This window comes from Teleopsis dalmanni, chromosome 2 (genome assembly GCF_002237135.1).
Source record: "Teleopsis dalmanni isolate 2A chromosome 2, ASM223713v2, whole genome shotgun sequence".
Classification (NCBI taxonomy): Eukaryota; Metazoa; Arthropoda; class Insecta; order Diptera; family Diopsidae; genus Teleopsis; species Teleopsis dalmanni.
Window position 1 is genome coordinate 17525022 of NC_051847.1, and position 20112 is coordinate 17545133.

Genomic DNA, 20112 nt, shown 5'->3' on the forward strand with positions numbered 1-20112 from the left:
CTCGTCCACAAAACGAAAAAAAAAAAGCAGCGAAAAGTTGTCTTTAAGCGCATTTGCACTGCAACTTGCACTTCGGCCAACAGCTTATCGCCATAAACCAGTTTTTTTAATGCATCCACCACTGGCTTTGATTACTCACGCTATGCATCGTTTTATGTTGGGCCCGTTGGACATGGCATGTCGTACAATGGATGAAAGTAATAATTTCCTAGAATCACATTAATCTAGTAGCTTCAAGTGAGCATGAAGAAAAACTAAATTAATGGTAAGCTGACCAGCAGTGGACAGTGGACATATGTTAAGTATCAAAAAATGCTCGATTGGAAATATGCACTACATGCCATAATTGGTAAGACTGTAAAAGCAAAATATTTCCTAATTCATGGTCAGCAGCTTAGTGCCTCAACAAATATTGTTCGTTCACTGTTATTATATTTTAAGTAAAATAAACGTTATCAGTTATGCATGTGCAGTCAATTTCTAATCAGCAAAATACTTTCGAAATTGTGTATTATTTTGGTTAAGTACAGTTTTTAGCCGCGTCTACATGATACACTTTCAAAACTACTTCAACTACTTCAACTACTCCAACTCTACGTCAGGTTCACAAAGGTTCATTCATTATGTTCCTCCAAGCCATATTTATAAATACATTTTCGACTTTGTATGCAAGATTCGATTTAAACAAACCCAACTAAACAAATGGGTGCGGTAGCCGAAGCTTGTCTTATCCAATATCTAACTTACTGTTGTTGTTGTTGTTGTTGTTCTGGTTGTTGTTGTTGTTCTGGTTGTTGTTGTAGTTTCCATTATGCGCACTGGTTTCTGTTTTAATACAGTTATGCTTTAATCCCTGCAGCACTAAGTTGGCTAAATGTCAAAAGTAATTGTCTGAAATTTTCTTGCTGAAACTTAGACTGGGTGGATCTGATGGCAACTTAGACTAAGATTTCGTATTATTTGCTGCTAACTTATTTATGTACCCATAATGCAGTGCTTAGGCTGAATCTGAAATCTGGTTTATTGCGCCATCGGATTTGTTGGCTTAAATCTTTGAAATTGCCTTAATTGCAAATGGTGTGACTAAGCAGGCTGTTCGCCAAATAAATTCTTACTATTTTTGTATCTCAAACAGAACATGAAACCTAACGCATTCACTAGAATAATTTCGAAACACATAAAAGAGAATTGGTTTTAAATGAATTTGAAAATAAGTTGATGTAGTTATAATTGCTCCATTTGGCACTACTTCATTCCATATGGAAGAAATTAATGAAACAATCATTTTTAAAGTTATTCCCTTATTTTTAACTTCATTTGTTCATATAAGAAAATATCAACATAATTTTAAATAATTATTTTTAGTATCTCGCGAAACTATTAGAATCAGTAATATCTGAAACAGCTTCTGATAGTATTTGGAAATACATTTAATAAGCAACGAACCGTAGGGATTAAAATCTTAAGAGATGAAGTTCCTCGTCTATAGGTAAAGCTAGAGTAATTATGGTATATGGTAGAATTTGAAGTAAAACGTTTGATTTGTGTAATCGGCGAATTTTTATATACCACTCAACTATAAAAAATTTAACTAAAATAATAGTGATAATAATAACACTGTTACTGTCTTATACAAATTAGGTATAGATGTATATGCAAGTTAAAAAGTGATTCATGTAATTTAACATTTAAACTTAATATATTTAAAGTTATGAATGAGTATTTAATTGACATAGAATTAAAAAGCATTAAAACTGGATATTCATTTTATTTAATTGATGTTAATTGGTTTCCCAGTAATACGAACAATATACTCTTCATCACACTTAATATTTCATTATCCTCACAGTGTAACTTACTTAGTAAATGTAACTTACTTAGTAAATGTAACCTACTTAGTAAGTGTAACTTAAGTGTACTTAGTAAGTGTAACTTACTAAGTAAATTGTGTTACCTACACAAAGTGCTTCCGTGCTTTTTAACTTACTTAAAAGTAGAGTAAAGAAAATTGGACCAAAAATGTCAAATGCAACCCTTAAAAAAAAATTTCCCACAAGGGAAATAATCCAAATTAGTAATATTTGTCAAATATTTCATATGCAAAATGTAAACAAATAACAGCTGAGCTGTAAACAAACCCTCAGTAATTATTCGACTAATAGAACTCTGCTGAGCTCGACTTAAAAAGCGATAAAATATATTAATTGATTCAGATACTTTACACACTGAAAAAGTTTGGGTCAAGATATTGTGTTAATAATGCTCGATTTAATAAAATACAATAAATATTTTCAAGTAAAATCTTATATACATAATTAGGAAAGCAAGGTCTTAGATAATAAAATAAGAAAACTAATAACTATTCTAATTTTAATTTAGATTAGCACTGATGTTTAAAGCCAATGATAATTGTTACTAATTATAGCTAAAATGAACTCTAATAATAATCCGTGTCATCGAATCACTGATAATGATTCAATTAAATACAAAGAAACAGTTGAAGTTCAATTTAATATGAGAATTATGCATTACTTTAATATTAGTACAAAATGTTTGCTTTTAATCCATTCTTAGATTAGATTACGTACGTAGATTAAAATAAAAAAATAAAAATATTGATCTTCAGATACATTAGCTATTGTTCATTTGTACTTCAATTGCATGTCTTAGCAACAGAATACCATTTTAATTAGCTTTACAAAGAAAATAATAAGAATTGCTTTAAAAATGAAGTACACTTGTGATAAATTCTTCACTTCTTCAATCCAATGAAACTTCCTCAAACAATCCGATGAAGTCAGGTTCAACTAACAAAGAATAATTTCAAGTTCAAGATTCGCATTCACACATAAAACAATCTTTCGTGCTGCAAAGTGTGCTTGCAATTAGACGAGAAGCTGGAAATAGAGCTCAACTGAGCGGTCCACAGATTCATGAGGCTGAGTTATTGTTACTTTGTCTAGCAGTTAGTCTTCTATTCGCTATTGTTAGACAACGTATAATTTAAATAAATCATTGTCAGCAGCAATTTCTAAGGCTGATACGTTGTCGTTGATTACTTTTTATTTTTAGCTGAAATTACCTGCAATTCGAGTGCTTCACTCACATAGGAGAGAATTGATAAAAAATTGACATAGTCTTTGGGGGCATAGGTGCAATAATCAGGGTAAATTAAATTACTGTACAAGCAGCAAATATATATACATAAACATTTGTGTTCCATGTTTTTCTTTCTCTAAGATAAGAAAAATTGTGAAAAAAGTTAATAAAGTTTTCCGCATACACGACATTAAACCACAACTCATCATTATAATATTATGGAAAACCAAGTTAGGCCTAATCAGAAGCAGATTTTATTTTAATTTATGAAGACTTTTCATGTAAGAAAGATTTAATGACCCAGAAGAAAATGCAATAGAAAAAACAATTTTCTAAAAAACATTATACAAAAGATTTTATTTTTAATGAATACTTTTATTTAACATAATTAGGTTTTTTTATTAATATGGGATTGCTAATTGATGGGGCCGAAGTCGTAGATAATACGTTTTTTTTTCATTGACATTTATCATTGTAACTGCAAAAGTCGAAATGAGAAACTTGTGAGTTTGTAGACTTACATCACAGTGATTATATGATTAATCATTTAGCAATTAAACCTATAGTGGACTACCGGGTGAAAGTTGCACCAGACTACAAAATCTGGTTTGTGTTTTTTTTAATTTGACATTGGGTTAATATAATATAGAGTCGGTTGAGAGTTTCAAACATTTATCAAACTTATTGAAATGAACCGTAGACTTAATGGGAGCAATACTGTAGGTCAAGAAAACGTAGTAAATGATTGAATTTGCCTTCAACAAATTTTGTTGCAGCTCTATGAGAGATATAGACAGTCTTTCATATCAGTCCAGAACATTGATGATGATATTAAATATAATAATAGGAACTTAGTTTCTTGGGGATTTTTGTCAACTACAGTTAAAAACATTTTAAGCATTATTAAATCCGTAGAGATAGATGGTTGTAAACACATAGTGTTGCTCTATGAAGACAAAATGAGCCAATAGACTTAAGTATTTTCTGATTTTCATAGTTATAAACTATTATTAAAGGCCAAAAAGCACTGCGACCTAAATAAAGGAAGTAACTAAACAAACAGATCAATCAACAGAACTAACGAGGGGAGAAAATAAATAAATGAGTAGCGAATAAAACATAAAGCTGATTTTATAATGTAATATGATTTCAATTTTCAATGTAATAGGGTCTCATATAAGCATAAAATTAGAAAATGATCGAAATCTTTGAGTTACTGTTTTGAGAGAATATAGAAGAAGATATTGAGAAAAGGAAATAGATGTTTTTGTATGGAAGGTATTAAGATCAGTAGCTGAAAATGATTGTGCCTTCATATTAAACTTCAATGATGAATGTGTATAGGAGTTTAATTATTATACTTTTAGAAAGTTTTTAGAATTGCAACAATTGGAATAGGCAGGCCTTATTTGAGGATGAATGAATCATACTTCTGAAAAAAAAAGTATTCACAAAAACCGATTAATCGATATCAATACAAAAAATACAAAAAAACGTTATATGTGTAAATGACTGGAGGGATGTATTAAGATATAGAAGAAAGTAAAAAGATTTTTCGCAATATGCAAAAATTTATTACAAATAGATGAAGTAATGGTATTTAGTTTGCAAGCAATAAAGATTCCATAAAAATCTTTATCTGTAGAAAAACTATCTAACATGCATCGGTAAAGGTTACTTGTGATCATCTATCCTAACGAAGGAATTCATTTATTGATGAACCGAAATTGCATAGTGGAAGTTTAATTTAGCTACATACTTCCAGATAATGCAAATTTGTGTAACATATTGCATAAAAATTAGAGCATTTGGAATGAGACCAAACAGTTTTGTTGTATAAAGAGCTGTTGGTGCCTTCTAAACAAGTCGTGTTTATTTCTAAACGCACTAGTATTTTACAATTATTGATATACTATATAAAATTGTTTGATGATTGTTTAAACATTAATGAATTAAAACAACAAAATTTTATTTTGAAATTTATTGTTTTATTGAAAATATGAAATTCTAAATAACGTATCAACTTTACTTAATATTGGATCATATGTAAAACTATTGACCTCTAGTGACGTACGATAATTGCAGCTACGAATCACAAGGCCAGGCTACGATAGTACTTTCTAGAATTCTTTGTTGTACTCGTAATACAGAAGTATAATACACATTTTGTTTTATTTAAAATATAAATGTTAATATTTTCATTAATTCATTATTCTGAACTATTGACTTGCATTCAGTAAAATCATTTATTTTTACAATAATCTATTAATTACTTAGTAAACTATTTAGAGTAGGCATACATATTAATAAAAAAAAATATTGTAAATACAAATACAGTGTATTATTTGAAATAATACACTTATATGAGAAAATGTTAATGCATTTCATCATCATAAAATAATCAATAATTTTTTTTTAGGTAAAAAGCAATTTTTGACCGAAAATTTGCAAAACTATTTGCAATACTGCTGAACACACCCATCGATCGACCGGCCGGGTTCACTGAACGTTAGCCTTAGAAGCATTAAGACATTCTCTACACAAAATTACAAACAATGAAGCGATATTTTATCAAATCAAGTCTCTAATGCATTTCTGTTCAATATATGGATTACGTATAGGAGCCATCGTGTACATAGGCGCAGTGCACGAATCTAACAAAACTGCACCGCATTTTTATATGTAAAATATATTTACTTTTGTTTCATTTTTTGTATCTTTTGCGATTTTGTTAATCGTGATACAATAATTTGGCAATACTCAATCCAGACATATGCGCTTGTGCAACAGAGTGGCTTGAACGATTGAACTAAAAGGCAAACAATCATAACGCACTCCGCTTTGGTTTAGTTTAAGTTTGAATTTCTTCCTTCTCAAATCAAATAGTGGTACGCGGAGGTCATATTCCTTGTGCACCCAGAGTGCTCCTTTTGTAGACATGGACTTTGTGCAATCAGTCGTGTTGTGTCTAACCATTTTGTTGCCACTGGCTAGGGAGTTATGCGCGTTTGGTATCGACACACGTTACTTGTGTGCATATTTATTGGTCTAAATTTGAGGTTGTAAGCCTAATAAATCTATAGATTAGCTTATCTGCTATATAAGTCATTTTGTACGCCTTGTTGTTTTACTTGAAGTAATCGTTACTGTGGTTGTGGTTACTAGGGAGCGCGTGGATGCAATTGTTATACGTGCAGTCCTGGACAATGCAATTACGTGTATATTTTGTTAAATTTATTTTTTGTTTTTTTCTAATTCTTTTTCTAATGTAATGATAAGAATTATTGAACAACGTAATTGAGTCAATTTTGATCTTTTAAATTGATAGAGTGATTTTGATATTTGTTAAATATAATATAATCGCTGTTAAAATCACAAAAAAACTATCTTCAGAAAAAATAAGTGAAGTTGATAATAACATAATATTAAAAATAAATATTAACAAAAATATTTAATACATACGAGTTTTAAAAACATTTGTTTGAAATTATGAAATAAATTAATTTAATTCAAAAATAATCTTTTTTGCTTTAAGTTATTACTGTTCAAGCCATTTTAATCGAAAATATTAATATTATTATCTATTTATTGCAATTATAATAACAATATTATAATACTACTATAGTAATTCATTAACATGTCAAACATTTACTATATAAAATATATTAGTAACATAATATAATACAGTATTAGTAATATAGTATATTATATTTTAATATAGTATATTATCTTATTCTATAATTAGACAAGTTTAATTTAAAAAAAATTAAGCGATGCCCAGCTAACTTTGAAATAAAAACAATCAAATCTATAACATTTTATTAAACAAAAAGATTAAACCACATATTATAAAAGGAAGTATACGATATATATAGCACTGTACATATAAAACATAAAAAAAGTACTGCAATGTAGCACAGAACACTATTGATATAGTGTTAAGAATTCGTCACAAAAAATAATCGTGCAATTACTTACTAGCAATGTCACATTAAAGTGTGTACGATACATATTTTTTAAGAAGAGTTTTTCACTATATATTTAAAAAGTTTAGTTTATTTAAAAAATTATAAAATATTAATAATAAGATATATCACTATTTTTAAAAATCCTATTTTTCTTATACTCCACATAAATGTCCCATCAGAAACTTTTAATAAAAAAGTTTTCCTTTGTACTTAAGAGAGAATATATGCTCATTCTATATTCCCCAACAGGTAGCAGAAGGTAGCTTTTAAAAAAATCTACAAAAACAGTTTAAAGCAATATTCGCATAGTATGAAATTAAAAGAATATCTGGTCATATAATCAAATCGGTAGTGACATGTATTTACATTATTAAAATTATAAATAAAAAACCAATATGTGGTGTGGTTGAACCAACATGATGAGTCGAGTAAGAATATTTTAACCTGAGATTTAGTCAAAATCTGTTCAAATCCACAAAATTATTTTTCTGAGAGTATAGTACAACATAAGAAGGTCGACTTTAAGTTTAACAATGTAAGATTTATTTTCAATTATGAACAAAACGCTTTCATCACTTTAGCGAAAACACTGAGGTCATAGTAAATGAGGTCTGCTGCTGTTGACCTCAACCTCAACAATATATGGCATTCACTATTACTAACAAAGGTTATGATATATCTTGTTTAGAAGTTACTTATATCACATATGAAAAGGGAAGCTCTCGCTTCCAATATTCCCATCCAGATCCAGATCATTTAAATCAGAATAATGATGACGGCCGTGTTATGCTATGCAGTGCATTTATCAGAACTTTAACTCAAAGTCTCTTACTATTTAATATGATAGCACAGATTGGCTTTAAACAACTTTAGCTTTACCTTAATGAGCTGAGATGCTATGAAACTATTTAAGTATACTTATTTGAAAATTAGGTGATTTCTCTCATAAACTAGTGCTCGTTATTATGAATGAAAAGTGGAGGTTCGCATACTGATCATTTAAGCTAAATCAAATCCTGTAGGTCGAAATACTTGCAATGTATTCAAGTACAATAACAAATTAAAATATTTTTGAAATAAGAGATTGACTGTGAAATTGCATCAAAACTCTATACGGTAGATCTTTCAACAAAGATCTACAGTTTTAAGAGAGATAGTTAAATACTCATGCGAATAAATGTTAGGAGCAATGGTCCGCTGCTCTCTCTCTCGCAAGGACTACAAAACTAAAATAATATCAATAATCTGTAATATATATCAAGTAAACTTGTAATATTGATATCCGTATTATTATTTATATTACGTCCACACTCTTTCTGGTTGTTATCAACCATTTTCATTTCTAACGAAATGAAAATTTCTAGTTCATTAAAAGTTTTGTTAGTCTCTGTGTAAATATTACTCTTCCAGGTATTTTATATACTGTGCGGCACCTCCGGGCTTCATGTAAGTGCAGAACATGCAATTCCAGCATGTTATTTACGGAGTGTTCTTCATATTCATCCGTATTCTAGCTCCTCGACTTAAGTGTTTATGTTGAATTGATGCGATTATCGCCCCAGTTCTTCGTTAGTTCTTCGATGGGTTCTTGTGGAGTGACATAAGTTAAATAAAACACAAGTTATATATGATATTATTTTTTATGTATGCCATTAAAAAACATTGGTTTTTTGTTTTAAGAATAGGTATTAGCTCCAACCATAAATGCAAATGAGAAATGTCCATATCTCAAGAAGATCTTAATTATATACACGCACATTATCACACAAACTGCTGGCAAGAGTGAAAAAGGTATTTTGTGTAACCGCAATTAACTATTATTTTATGCATCTGAGGTGATTAAATGCAATTTGGTTGTGGCAATTAATGTAATTATTACTCTTGTTGACAGCAGATTTCATAAATGCTCGCAACATGTGGTTCGCAATTGTTGCGCCTGCGCATTTGCTGCGCAATTAACTGCACTTGAGCCATAAATGGTTTTCACATATTATTACCATATTTTGTGGTCTAAGTATGGGTTACGGTGGTTATTTATGGGAGGACAAATAATAATGTTAGGCGGTATTAAGATAAAATGCAAGTGCATGCTTAAAATGGTTGCATATGACAAATCACACAGATTGAGATTAATTTCAATATGTTTTCAGGTTGTCAGAAGTGTCACAACTGTTGCACATTTCAAATGCAATTAATCCGCATTAGTTTTGCGTGTGGTAATTGGATTTAATGTAACTGATTTAAACGATTCACTGAACCAATGAACCAATGCTTTACGAAGCCATTGGAATAATAGCAATAAAATCACATAAAAAATTTAAAACTATTATGAAATATATGTAAGAATATACCATTGCTTGGTATGTGATAAAAACTTTAAAAATTGTATAAAAATTTTCCGTTGACTGACTTTAAGTCAGCAGATTATGTTCTTTTACATAAGAAATTTCAAAATAAAGTTTGAAGTAATTGTTTATACTCTTTTTTCAATAAGAAACTAATTATGTATTTTTACTGATAATTCTAGCGCCATGAAGGCGCTGATAGTACGCTTTCTTCAGGTCACGAAATCGCATTCAATAATGAAATATTTCTCCAGGTTTTATAAAACTTAATTTCTAAATAAGTGGAGCACTTATTGTATAAATATTGCATTTAGTGGGCTGGTATATTAACACTGACAAACAGACATTCCAAACAAATATCCACATGACGCCAGTTCACTTCATTTCGTAGGTACATCGTTTTATGAAGAAATTACATTGCAGAGACCGCACCGCCAGAGAAGTGGCACAACAGTGGTTCTCAATGGGATCGCGCACAATCTAAATTTAGTTTTTCGGTATTCTTAAACGGTCAGTTAGGCTACATAGCGATTGATAATGAGTTTTTAAATATAATCGAAATGGAGTGGAATCTTACAAAATTGAATTTTCTGTTTTTATACAAATTATCATTATATTATCAATATAAACACAGTATTGGGAACCGCTGGTTATGTTCTCCAATAAACAAAGCAAGAGCTTTTGGTTTAATGAGACATATTTTACTTTTTATCTGAGCACAGAAATAATTGGGTCAAGTAATTTGTTTATCTTTGTAATGCGGCCTAAGATCATGAAACTGTGATTATGTTAATAGCAAACAGTACAATTTATATTGCAATCAATTGGATTGTTTACCATAAAAATTGAAGTTTAGTATTTTCTTTGTTCACAAATTGAAAATCAAAAATAAAAATCAACAAATTATTTGAACAATTTTTTGTAATAATTGAGACTATTAAGAAATAATTGATTGAAAAAGTTTATTATAAATTTAAATATCAAGAAGTTGAGTCACCTTGCGGTTATAGAAGTTCAATAGTTCTATAGAAGACTAACATATCAACATTGATTTAATAATCTCTATGTAAGATCAGCAACAACTTGATTAACTCAAGGTTTAGTTGGAGATATTCAATAATATATATCCACTAATAACCACTTGTTTAAGCCAATAAAGGATTAAGTTACCTCAAATGCATGCACATAACATTATAATCAAAAAAAAAAATGAAATTATTTACAACTTTTCAAATCCTCATTTATTCTTCTAAATCCATTTTATTACCTTCAAAGAGTTCCTATCTACAATATACTTATGTCAACGTTCTTCTCAATTCTGGAAATTATTATTAAATTTGATTTTACAAACAGCCGTGTGATTCGACTTTAATTTCCAAAATTATCACAAAATTGGATCATTTGCGCGGTTTTTTGAGCTAAGGATATAGCCGAAAATCATAGGCTACTAAATTGAGAGAATCAATTGTCGAACGACATACCTCAAAAAATATTCGGATTTTGTTGTTTATTAACTACTAATTAAGTGATAGACCTTTTTTTTTGTTACGTTCGTACACTCTTTCTTGACATATGGTATAAACTTGAGCGCCATCTGTCAATTAGTTTGTTTACAGCAGCTGTTAATGTGAGACTACCTCAAGTGCATTTAGCGATTTTTACCATGGAAAATTTCTGTTGTACGCGATTTTTTGACGCACCACGGCACCACTGTTATCGCTCGGGCACCATATTCGCCAGATCTGGATCCGTGCGACTTTTTCCTGTTCCCGAAACTCAAATTGTCCCTTCGTGGTAAGCGTTTTGAGTCGATTGAATCGGTAAAAGTGAATTCGCCCAAGGAACTAAAAGCCATACCGTAGGCCCGTCTACGAAAAGTGTATGGAAGATTGGATTAAGCGTTGGCATATGTGTATCGCTTTAGAAGGAGCATATTTTGAAGAAGATAAAATAAATTTGGATTAAAATTTTAATTTGTGTGTTTTATTTACAAAATCCAGTGTGATGTGATACATTAGTGTGAATTATTATGCCCATAATGTTGGCTTTGGAGAAATTTTATTTCTGAACAATATTTAATTTTTTCCATTTTATCAAAAATCATTATTTATAGTAAAAAACTCGATTTCAAATAATGCATATATATAAACTGTTATAATGAAAGACCGAACTATGTACATACCAAGCTTATCTGAGCACAATGACACCTTAAACTGTATAGGAGGCTTGCGGACATAAGAAATTTCAATCTTAACAGATATTATTCTTAGATAGTGTGTTAAAAATCAACATAGCTTTAGAATATAAGTAGAATATCCAATAACTATTGTAGGAGTTGTAAGAAGCAATGAAATGTACACAATAAATAACGGCATTAGGTTGATGTTAGCTGAAAGAATTTACATATTATGGCAACAAAAATGTTAGAATTTTTGACATGATCTAGACACTACTAGGACCTCAACGAGTCAATTAAACTTACTATATCTACCGCCACAATTACGACTTCCGTAATGCCGCGATTTTAATACGAAGGGAGACTAACTGGATATATATAAAAAATATTTTTTTATTTAATTTTAAAAATGTAAATAAAATTATTAAAAATAAATTTATTTATTTTAATGCATGAAAAAAAAATTCTATTATGGAATTTCAATTACGAAATAAGGAAGTTGTTTACATTTTATCGAAAACCAGATGAATCAGTTTTTAATACAAACATATATGTTCTCAAGTAAATATCTTTATTAAAACGTTTGAATTAAATTAAGATATACATTATGACTCAGTCTCAATCTCCGCATTTGCAAGTAATTATGTCCTGTTATATCTTAAAAAATACATTTTTTCTTCTCTATAAAAGAACCAGCTACGGTTATTCTAGTGACTCATTCTCTGCGTTATTCTATAGATTCTATATGTTGCTGGTAGTGTCCTGGTTTTAAAAAATTTCAATGCCAAATTTTGCAGTAATTTTAAAAAATTATTATTAATTGATAACCGCAATGCATAAGAATATTCTCCTTGAATGCAAATTTAAATACCTTCCATTAACATATTTCAGATACTTTTCGAAATAAACAAAATGATTTCTGTTCTCACGTTTTATTTCAAGTATGTATGATTATGTGTTGAGAGAGCGAAATATTTCGATAAATGATTATGTGTATACGGAATTTTAATCTTATTGACTTGAAGTCAAAAAACGAACAAAAAATAATTTAAAAATAATTGTTACTACTGAATTTTGTATCTTACGAATATATAGAAGTTGTACATAGGTACATATGTACGTGACAGAAACATGTTCGACGACCACTGAATAACTTATTCCAACTTACAGACGAGTTTGTTTATAGTGACGTTTAACCTCTAAAGATTTTGAAAGACATAAATAAAGAACTTTTAGTTCTTTCATTGATTTGAGTGTGATTTTAACTTCAGATTATAGGTCACCCTTATAATTTATATTTATGTCAAAAATAAAATTAATGAAAAAAAAAAATTCATGTTTAATTAAAATAAAAATATGTATATTAAACTTTTATATATCTTTTTTATACTGATAAGTGAATTCTCACAATGAAACAGGTCTTAGGTAAAACCAGCAATCTAAAACTTTTTATAGTGTTATATACTATATGTACAACACAGACATAATAAGCACACATCAACAGTTCTTATAGAAGTGAATAACAATCTCTCATTGGGAATTTCCCAATGCATAACCTTTAGAAGTGACCACTTCTTCCAGATAACGCTGTCTATACGTTGATAACAAACAACTCAATGATTATTTTGACAAGAACATGTTCAACATTAAATACAATATATTTATATGTACACATAAGCATACATATATAATGTCTATATACTCGTGTTTGTTTTTTAAATAAAATTATAATTTGCATTATTACTGTTTACTGTTTCAAAAAAAAAAAAAAAAACAGATTGTTTTGGTAGTGCGCGTATCTCATGAGCTCGAGCTTCAAACAAATATCAAAACAATGAACAATGACGACTCTAGCTCGTTTTGAAGTGCTTCATGGGATATTCAAATATTTTTTCTTAGTAAACAAAAGTATTATTTTTGCTTGCTTTATATATTACGGAAAACATAGAATTAAATTTTGTTTACTGAAAAGCTTTTTCTTTTCCTAAATAATTCTAAGTTTCTGAGTTCAAGAGGTGATTCCGAGAATAATTGTGACTTTTTGCGCTCTCCGGAACAAATTCATATAAAAGCATTTGGCGCGAATTTTCACAAATTTTGCAATTTATCGAATTAGTAAATATATTTTTGCAGTTTCTTATTGTTTTTGTTGAGTATTGACTATGGAGTATTGAGCTCAACTTGACGCTATTTATGGAAGTATCAAAATCATTGAATGGGTTTTCTGCCACAAAAACAAAAATTGTACTCATTTTGTGCCCATGCATGTATTCCAAATCGTGCTCAATTCGAAGCCCGATCGAAGATATATTTAAAACAATTTAACAGCTTTTTCAGTGTATTGCTTTGAGTCGTTGAGTGAATAGCCAGTTTCGCGCACAAATAATAAAAATTCGTTTAAATCATTGAATTGTATCTACGTTCCTGAGCAGCTTAAAATGTGGAAATACTGTAAGGCTACTACTATAATACTGTATGGTATACTCTGAAATAATAATTAGCAATTAAATTGTTGCCTTTCTGAATATATTAATAATTATGAGAAAATAAAACAATTTTTAACAGTGTTTATTGATATTAAACTAACTTTTGTTCTGTGTTTTAACTCAAGTTGCAGTATATTACGAACAGTAAAAGTCAGCATTAATAATTATTTTATTTTAATGTATAGACATGAAGTTTAATATTGTTTTAATGTATATAATTGAAAGTTGATAATTATAAAAAAAGTCTAAATTAAAATGTGGTGAAGTGAAGAGTGTTTGAGTTAAAAGTAAAGTCCCTTGCACGTGAACATATTAATAATTTAGTATTTAAATTAATAAAAAAATAAAATTAGCATAACAAGAAATAAATTTTTTTTTATTTATAAACAAAATTTATAAACTTATAAATATCTAAAAAAATAAAGTATTTATTATTTTAACAGAAATTAAGTCGAAAAACAAATAATTTGAAGTTAAAGTTTTTTTATTTAAAATACAGTGTTTACAATTCTGCGATTCCAAAAGTAAATATTAATAAAAATCACTTGCGACTAAAATTTCGACGAAATTTCTAGAACAATATATTGTTCTAGATCTTACCATTAAGTGTAAAACACAACTATTTGAATACTCTTCACTGGACATCAACAGCACCAAATCATTTTTAGATAATTTTCAATAATTTGACGGTATATAGCTGGCAATAGCTCGATTATAACTAACTGATGTTCATTTTCAAATCGTGAAGAATATAAGGTTCCAAAAAATAATATCAAGTAATATCAAGTGGTAAAAAATCGTATAATTATAGTAATCAATTTGCATCTTCAAAACGTAAAATTAAACGTTTATAAAATTGATGAACTATAAAGGCAAAATTGAAACCCCTGTTTGGCTTGAAGTATCCACGTTTTGAAACCTACTTATTAAAACCTACTTATCAAAACTTATTTATTGGTACCTACTTAATGAAACCTACTTATTGACACCTACTTATTAAACTTATTGAAACCTACTTATTGGCAACTACTTAACGAAACCTATTTATTAAAACTCTACAACTGTTCTTAATTTCACTCCAAAAAAAAAATGGTAATCATTTGACTTAAACATTGAGAACTGCAGATTCGTCATTTTCAAAAAATTCTGACTTAACATTGTTCAAGATCCAATATCACACCAAACAGTGACTTTTGATGAATGCAGTAGTCGTTTAAAGTTGTAACAATGTTATTTGTTGACATATCCACCAACGGTAGATGAGTCCCGTCACTGAAAAAAGTTCGGCGTGAAACCCTGTTACCCTACTTGTAGAGAATTTAAACAATTTTATTTAATTTATAAAGTGGGTAACTTAGAATGAAACATATATCTTCGATTTCAGTTTTGTTCCATATGTTACTAAATCAGTGCTACTAGATTGGAACCCCGACATAAATAACCCCTTATGACTTTATTATTATTAAAAAGAAGGGATAGTGCACTGCGACCTAAAAGATCTATTGTGCAATTGTTTTTAACAATTTTTATATAATATTATATTATATAAATATTATGTATAATATGGACTATATATTACTATATATATAATTTACATTTAATTATTTTATAATTTAGGTATAAAATAAATAATCCTTTGTATTAAAAAATCTATTTCTACTTCAACAATTTATTCAAATTAATTACTATTTACACAAGTTATTTCCAATTGGAGTTTAACTACATTAAAACCGTTTTTCGGATTCTGTCAGATCCTCTAAGTGAATGCATCAAGCCTTCGTTATTGAGTACACATGTTACTGATGAACTGTCAAAAACTCATGTTTAAATATGAATAAGAATAAACAGCCTAAAAAGTTTTACTTAAAATGTATCAAATACATATACACACATATCAGAGACTTTCAATATCGTAAGTTTAGGGCTTTGAAACAATCTATTATCTATATGACTGCTAATAGAGTTCTCGAGGGAGCCAGGCTCCAGAGTATGTGAGCATTAATATTTATTATAAACGAGTACTGATCCTTTAAACAAAACTTTAACATAAAATATTATTTTAATAAATAACATATAAATGAAAGAAATCGGAATTATTTGATTTGTGTCTTTTAAAATCTTTTAAAAATATACGAATGTATTGACCACATTTAGAACAAAACAAAATTTTTGAAAGGCGATCCATTAATTATTCTTAACGTTTAATACATTTAATAAAAAAATTTATCATATTTCATCTTTCAAACATTTTTAGTAATATTTATCACGTATTTATGGACTGCTGCAACACAGACTTACTGTTATCCTTATGTCAGTTTTAGTACAACGTTCGAAAATCCATTCTTGCCAAAAGTAAATGTAATGGAAGACCCCATACCAACTTTTAGATTACGTACACCGAATAGTAATCCATTGTTACTAAGATTTCCAGATGCAGAAGATATACAACAATATTCCAGACAATATTACTTAAATTTGCAAAAACTATTTAAAGCACGTCCAGCTGGTCTAGTTTTAACGATCTATAGAGATATTACAATCACAAATCCAAATTATATACCACCAACAACATCAACTGTAAATTCAGTTATACAAGATTCAAAAGATAACTTCAACGGTTATTCTTATAATTTGCCAACAGCTAATAATGATCCTACAGTACTCTCTACCACAGAACAACCAACGGATCTTCCAAAAGCTGTAGGAAGCAGAACTTTAGCAACAACTTTGAACTCTGAAAGCAACAACTTTGATAGTCTCCAAAAATTTAATACCAAATTATTTCAACAAATTGGACCTGAGAATACACAAAATAATGTTGTTTACTCACCAATATCGATACAAACATTGCTGTCCTACTTGTATATTGGGGCTAAAGGTAACACAGAGAGTGAATTACAGGAAGCTTTGGAGTTGCCAGCGAAAAAAGAAGATGTTGTGCAGTTGTTTATGAAATTAACTAGCGCTAAACCGCAAGGCGATGTTGAGGTTGTGATGGCCAACAAAGTATTTTACGATGAAGATCTAACCTCAAATGCGAAATCCAACGAATTGGGACTTGGAGCTTTTAACGCTGAAATTGAATCTATTAATTTCAAGGACTCAACAGCTGCTGCAGATATTATAAATAAATGGGTGGACAGTAACACTGATGGGCGTATAAGCAAAATAATTGATCCTTCAACATTGGATGCAAATACGCGTACAGTTCTAGTAAATGCGATACATTTCAAAGGAAAGTGGGAGAAAGAATTCTCTACCAGTGACACACAAAACGACACTTTTTATAATAATGGCGTTGAACCCACAGATGTTCAAATGATGTACTCAGAAGAAACTTTCCGTTATGGTGACTTGAAGGACTTAAATGCTGAAATATTGGAACTACCATACCTAAAATCAGATTGGTCTATGCTTATCATCTTACCGAAAGAAAGAAATGGCTTAGCAGAACTAGAAAAAAAATTAAATAATGTTGATTTAAACAGCTTAACAACAGATATCAAACCAGAGTCAATACAACTATTTTTACCTAAATTTAGTTATGAATTTGAATTAGATATGACGGAGTCATTGAAAAAGGTAAATTTGGAAGTTAGAAAAATGTTCAAATTTAACATAACTTGTAATTATATAAATTTCAGTTAGGAATAAGGGATCTTTTTACTGACAATGCAGATCTGGGAGACTTCTTTATAAATGGTTCACAAAAAGTTTCGAAAGTACAGCATAAAGCCTTTATTGATGTTAATGAAGCGGGTTCGGAAGCTGCAGCGGCTTCATGTAAGTACAATCATTTGTAACACATATTGAGTCCTTATTATACATAATTAGTGTTACAAATATGAGTTACTAAACAAAATATATGTATATATATAAACAAATTCAAATGCCTGTGCCATATAATTTCTAAACTTACAAAATATCATATTAACATTTTTTGAGGGTAGTTTCATATAATATTAATTATTTAAATATTAAATTTATAATATTATTACAACAAAAATACATACTTCAAAATATGAATTGTTATAAATTATTCATGTAATCATGTACATCATGTTAAAAATATATAAATATGTATTATTGATATTAATTTATGATTATTGCATTTTTCATGTCATTACACAATATTATTACATTATCAGTTATTAGTGATATTAGTTAATATATATTACTTTTAAAGATATTATGCTTTATAACGCTAATATCTGATATCGCTTACAATCAATGGTATATGCCTGGCACTCACTATCAGGCATTTTTTAATTTATTATTACTTTACTTAAATTATTACTTTATATTTTATGATTAGTACTTTACCATTAATTATTATTATTACTGCTTTTATTTTTTTTAATTTGTTATATATTTTTTTTAAAGAAAACATTTCTGTTTTTATTTTTAGTTGCCAAGCTCATTCCTTTATCACTGCCAGGAGACACTGTCCGCTTCAAAGTGGATCATCCATTTATTTTTGCTATACGTAGTCCACAAGCAGTATACTTCGTGGGTCATGTAACTAATTTTTAAGACTTAAATTAAGTGATTATCATATAAAATTATATATATAGATATAATATATATGTAATTATAATACAATTAAATTTAGTTTGTAAGATATATAGACTTGTGTTAAAAATGAGATTCTGTTTTTTAATAAAATATTAATAATTTGCTATGCAAAATAATAACTAAAATCATATTGTGTTTTTTACTTTTATAATAAATAATTTTAATTTGCACTAAATTTATTTCAGTTTAGATTGATGACCAAAAAACATTTATTTTAATACAACTGGTAAGTTCTAAGAAGTTCACTTTTATCAACGCAAATAAAAATTCTGATTCTGAGTAGTATTTGAATAATAATATGTAAAAATAAAAAGTAATAAAAAATAGTAAAAAAGTAATAAAAAAAATAAAACAAAAAATATGTTTAATAAATATTAATTAAATCAAGTACCGGTTAAAATTTAAACTAAATTGTCATTATGGAAATTTAGTGGAATTCTAAGAATTTTTTTTCTGGCCATATACGTAGAGATTTTGTGAGACAGACAGACGTTGCAGATGCTATTTAATTTTGCAAATAACAAAAAAAAAGTGATACTAGTTTTTAAAAATATTGTATATATAATTTTAAATAATCGAGGTATATCGTCTGCTTCAGAAGAACAAAAACTGGAGCACCTTGCCTTCCACAAATACTAGAAACGCTCGCTAGCGGTTGACTTAATTTAATTTATTTAATTTTTTATTTTTGAAATGAAATTGTATTATATAGAACATACTTTAAAATTTTTTTTTAATATAAAACTTAATCATCACAATACATATTTTCAGTTAATTATAAAAAAGATTTTAGTCAGAGATTAATTAAAGGTTATAAAAGCAATAATAAAACTGGCTCGTGTTTGTTTTCAAATACTTCACCTACCTTATCTTTGTTTCAAAAAAAAAAAAAATAGTTCTATTAATAAATAAATTGGAAAAAAACTTAAATTTAAATTTAAATAAATTTATCTAAATTTCTAATTCGTTGTAATAATACTTGTATATTTCGTTTCCCATCATATATTCTGGGTTTCTTGCAAACGATTTCAAGTAATGCATTTAATCATTAACCTTAGCAGTTAATCATTCCATTTATAAATCTGAAATTATAATCCATAATCTGTGTTTTATATATACTAGAATTGTGTAAATGCTAGTATATAAAAAAATATAGGAAAAACCTGCTCTTCATAAGAAAACCCAAAGATTTTTGTTTTTCTACGGCAAGAATCACTTTGTTCCGCTCTAAGATCACTGGAATAAGCAAGATTCACTCAGATGGAATGAAATAAGCTGCGTAATATGCTCAGTTCTTGCTCTCAAACTGCACATACTCGTTTGCAGTATGGAATTATCTTTAATGAGAATTCAAACTTGTTTTAAGTTCTGTTCTTCGGGTTTTAATTGAAACTGAATGTAATTTCAGTTCGAACGTTAGTACTGCTTAAGCGTCTGAGCTTAAACCAACAATAACGCTAGTT

At 28.6% G+C, this 20112-nt stretch overlaps 1 protein-coding gene across 1 annotated transcript; it reads left to right on the forward strand.

Annotated features, from left to right (window-relative positions):
- The first annotated feature begins 13773 nt into the window (after positions 1-13773).
- On the forward strand, positions 13774-18757 carry LOC119684429 (serine protease inhibitor 42Dd-like). Its single transcript, XM_038098470.1, has 4 exons — positions 13774-14039; positions 16329-17656; positions 17719-17857; positions 18483-18757. Exons 1-4 carry the CDS (start codon positions 14027-14029, stop codon positions 18605-18607), a joined length of 1605 nt encoding a protein of 534 aa, XP_037954398.1. The 5' UTR covers positions 13774-14026; the 3' UTR covers positions 18608-18757.
- Positions 18758-20112: the final 1355 nt, after the last annotated feature.

What these genes read in the sequence shown, in the direction of transcription:
- LOC119684429 (XM_038098470.1), top strand. An exon ending in TGACGGAGTCATTGAAAAAG is followed by an intron (nt 17,657 to 17,718) that starts GTAAATTTGGAA and finishes TATAAATTTCAG; the next exon opens with TTAGGAATAAGGGATCTTTT. An exon ending in GGAAGCTGCAGCGGCTTCAT is followed by an intron (nt 17,858 to 18,482) that starts GTAAGTACAATC and finishes TTTTATTTTTAG; the next exon opens with TTGCCAAGCTCATTCCTTTA.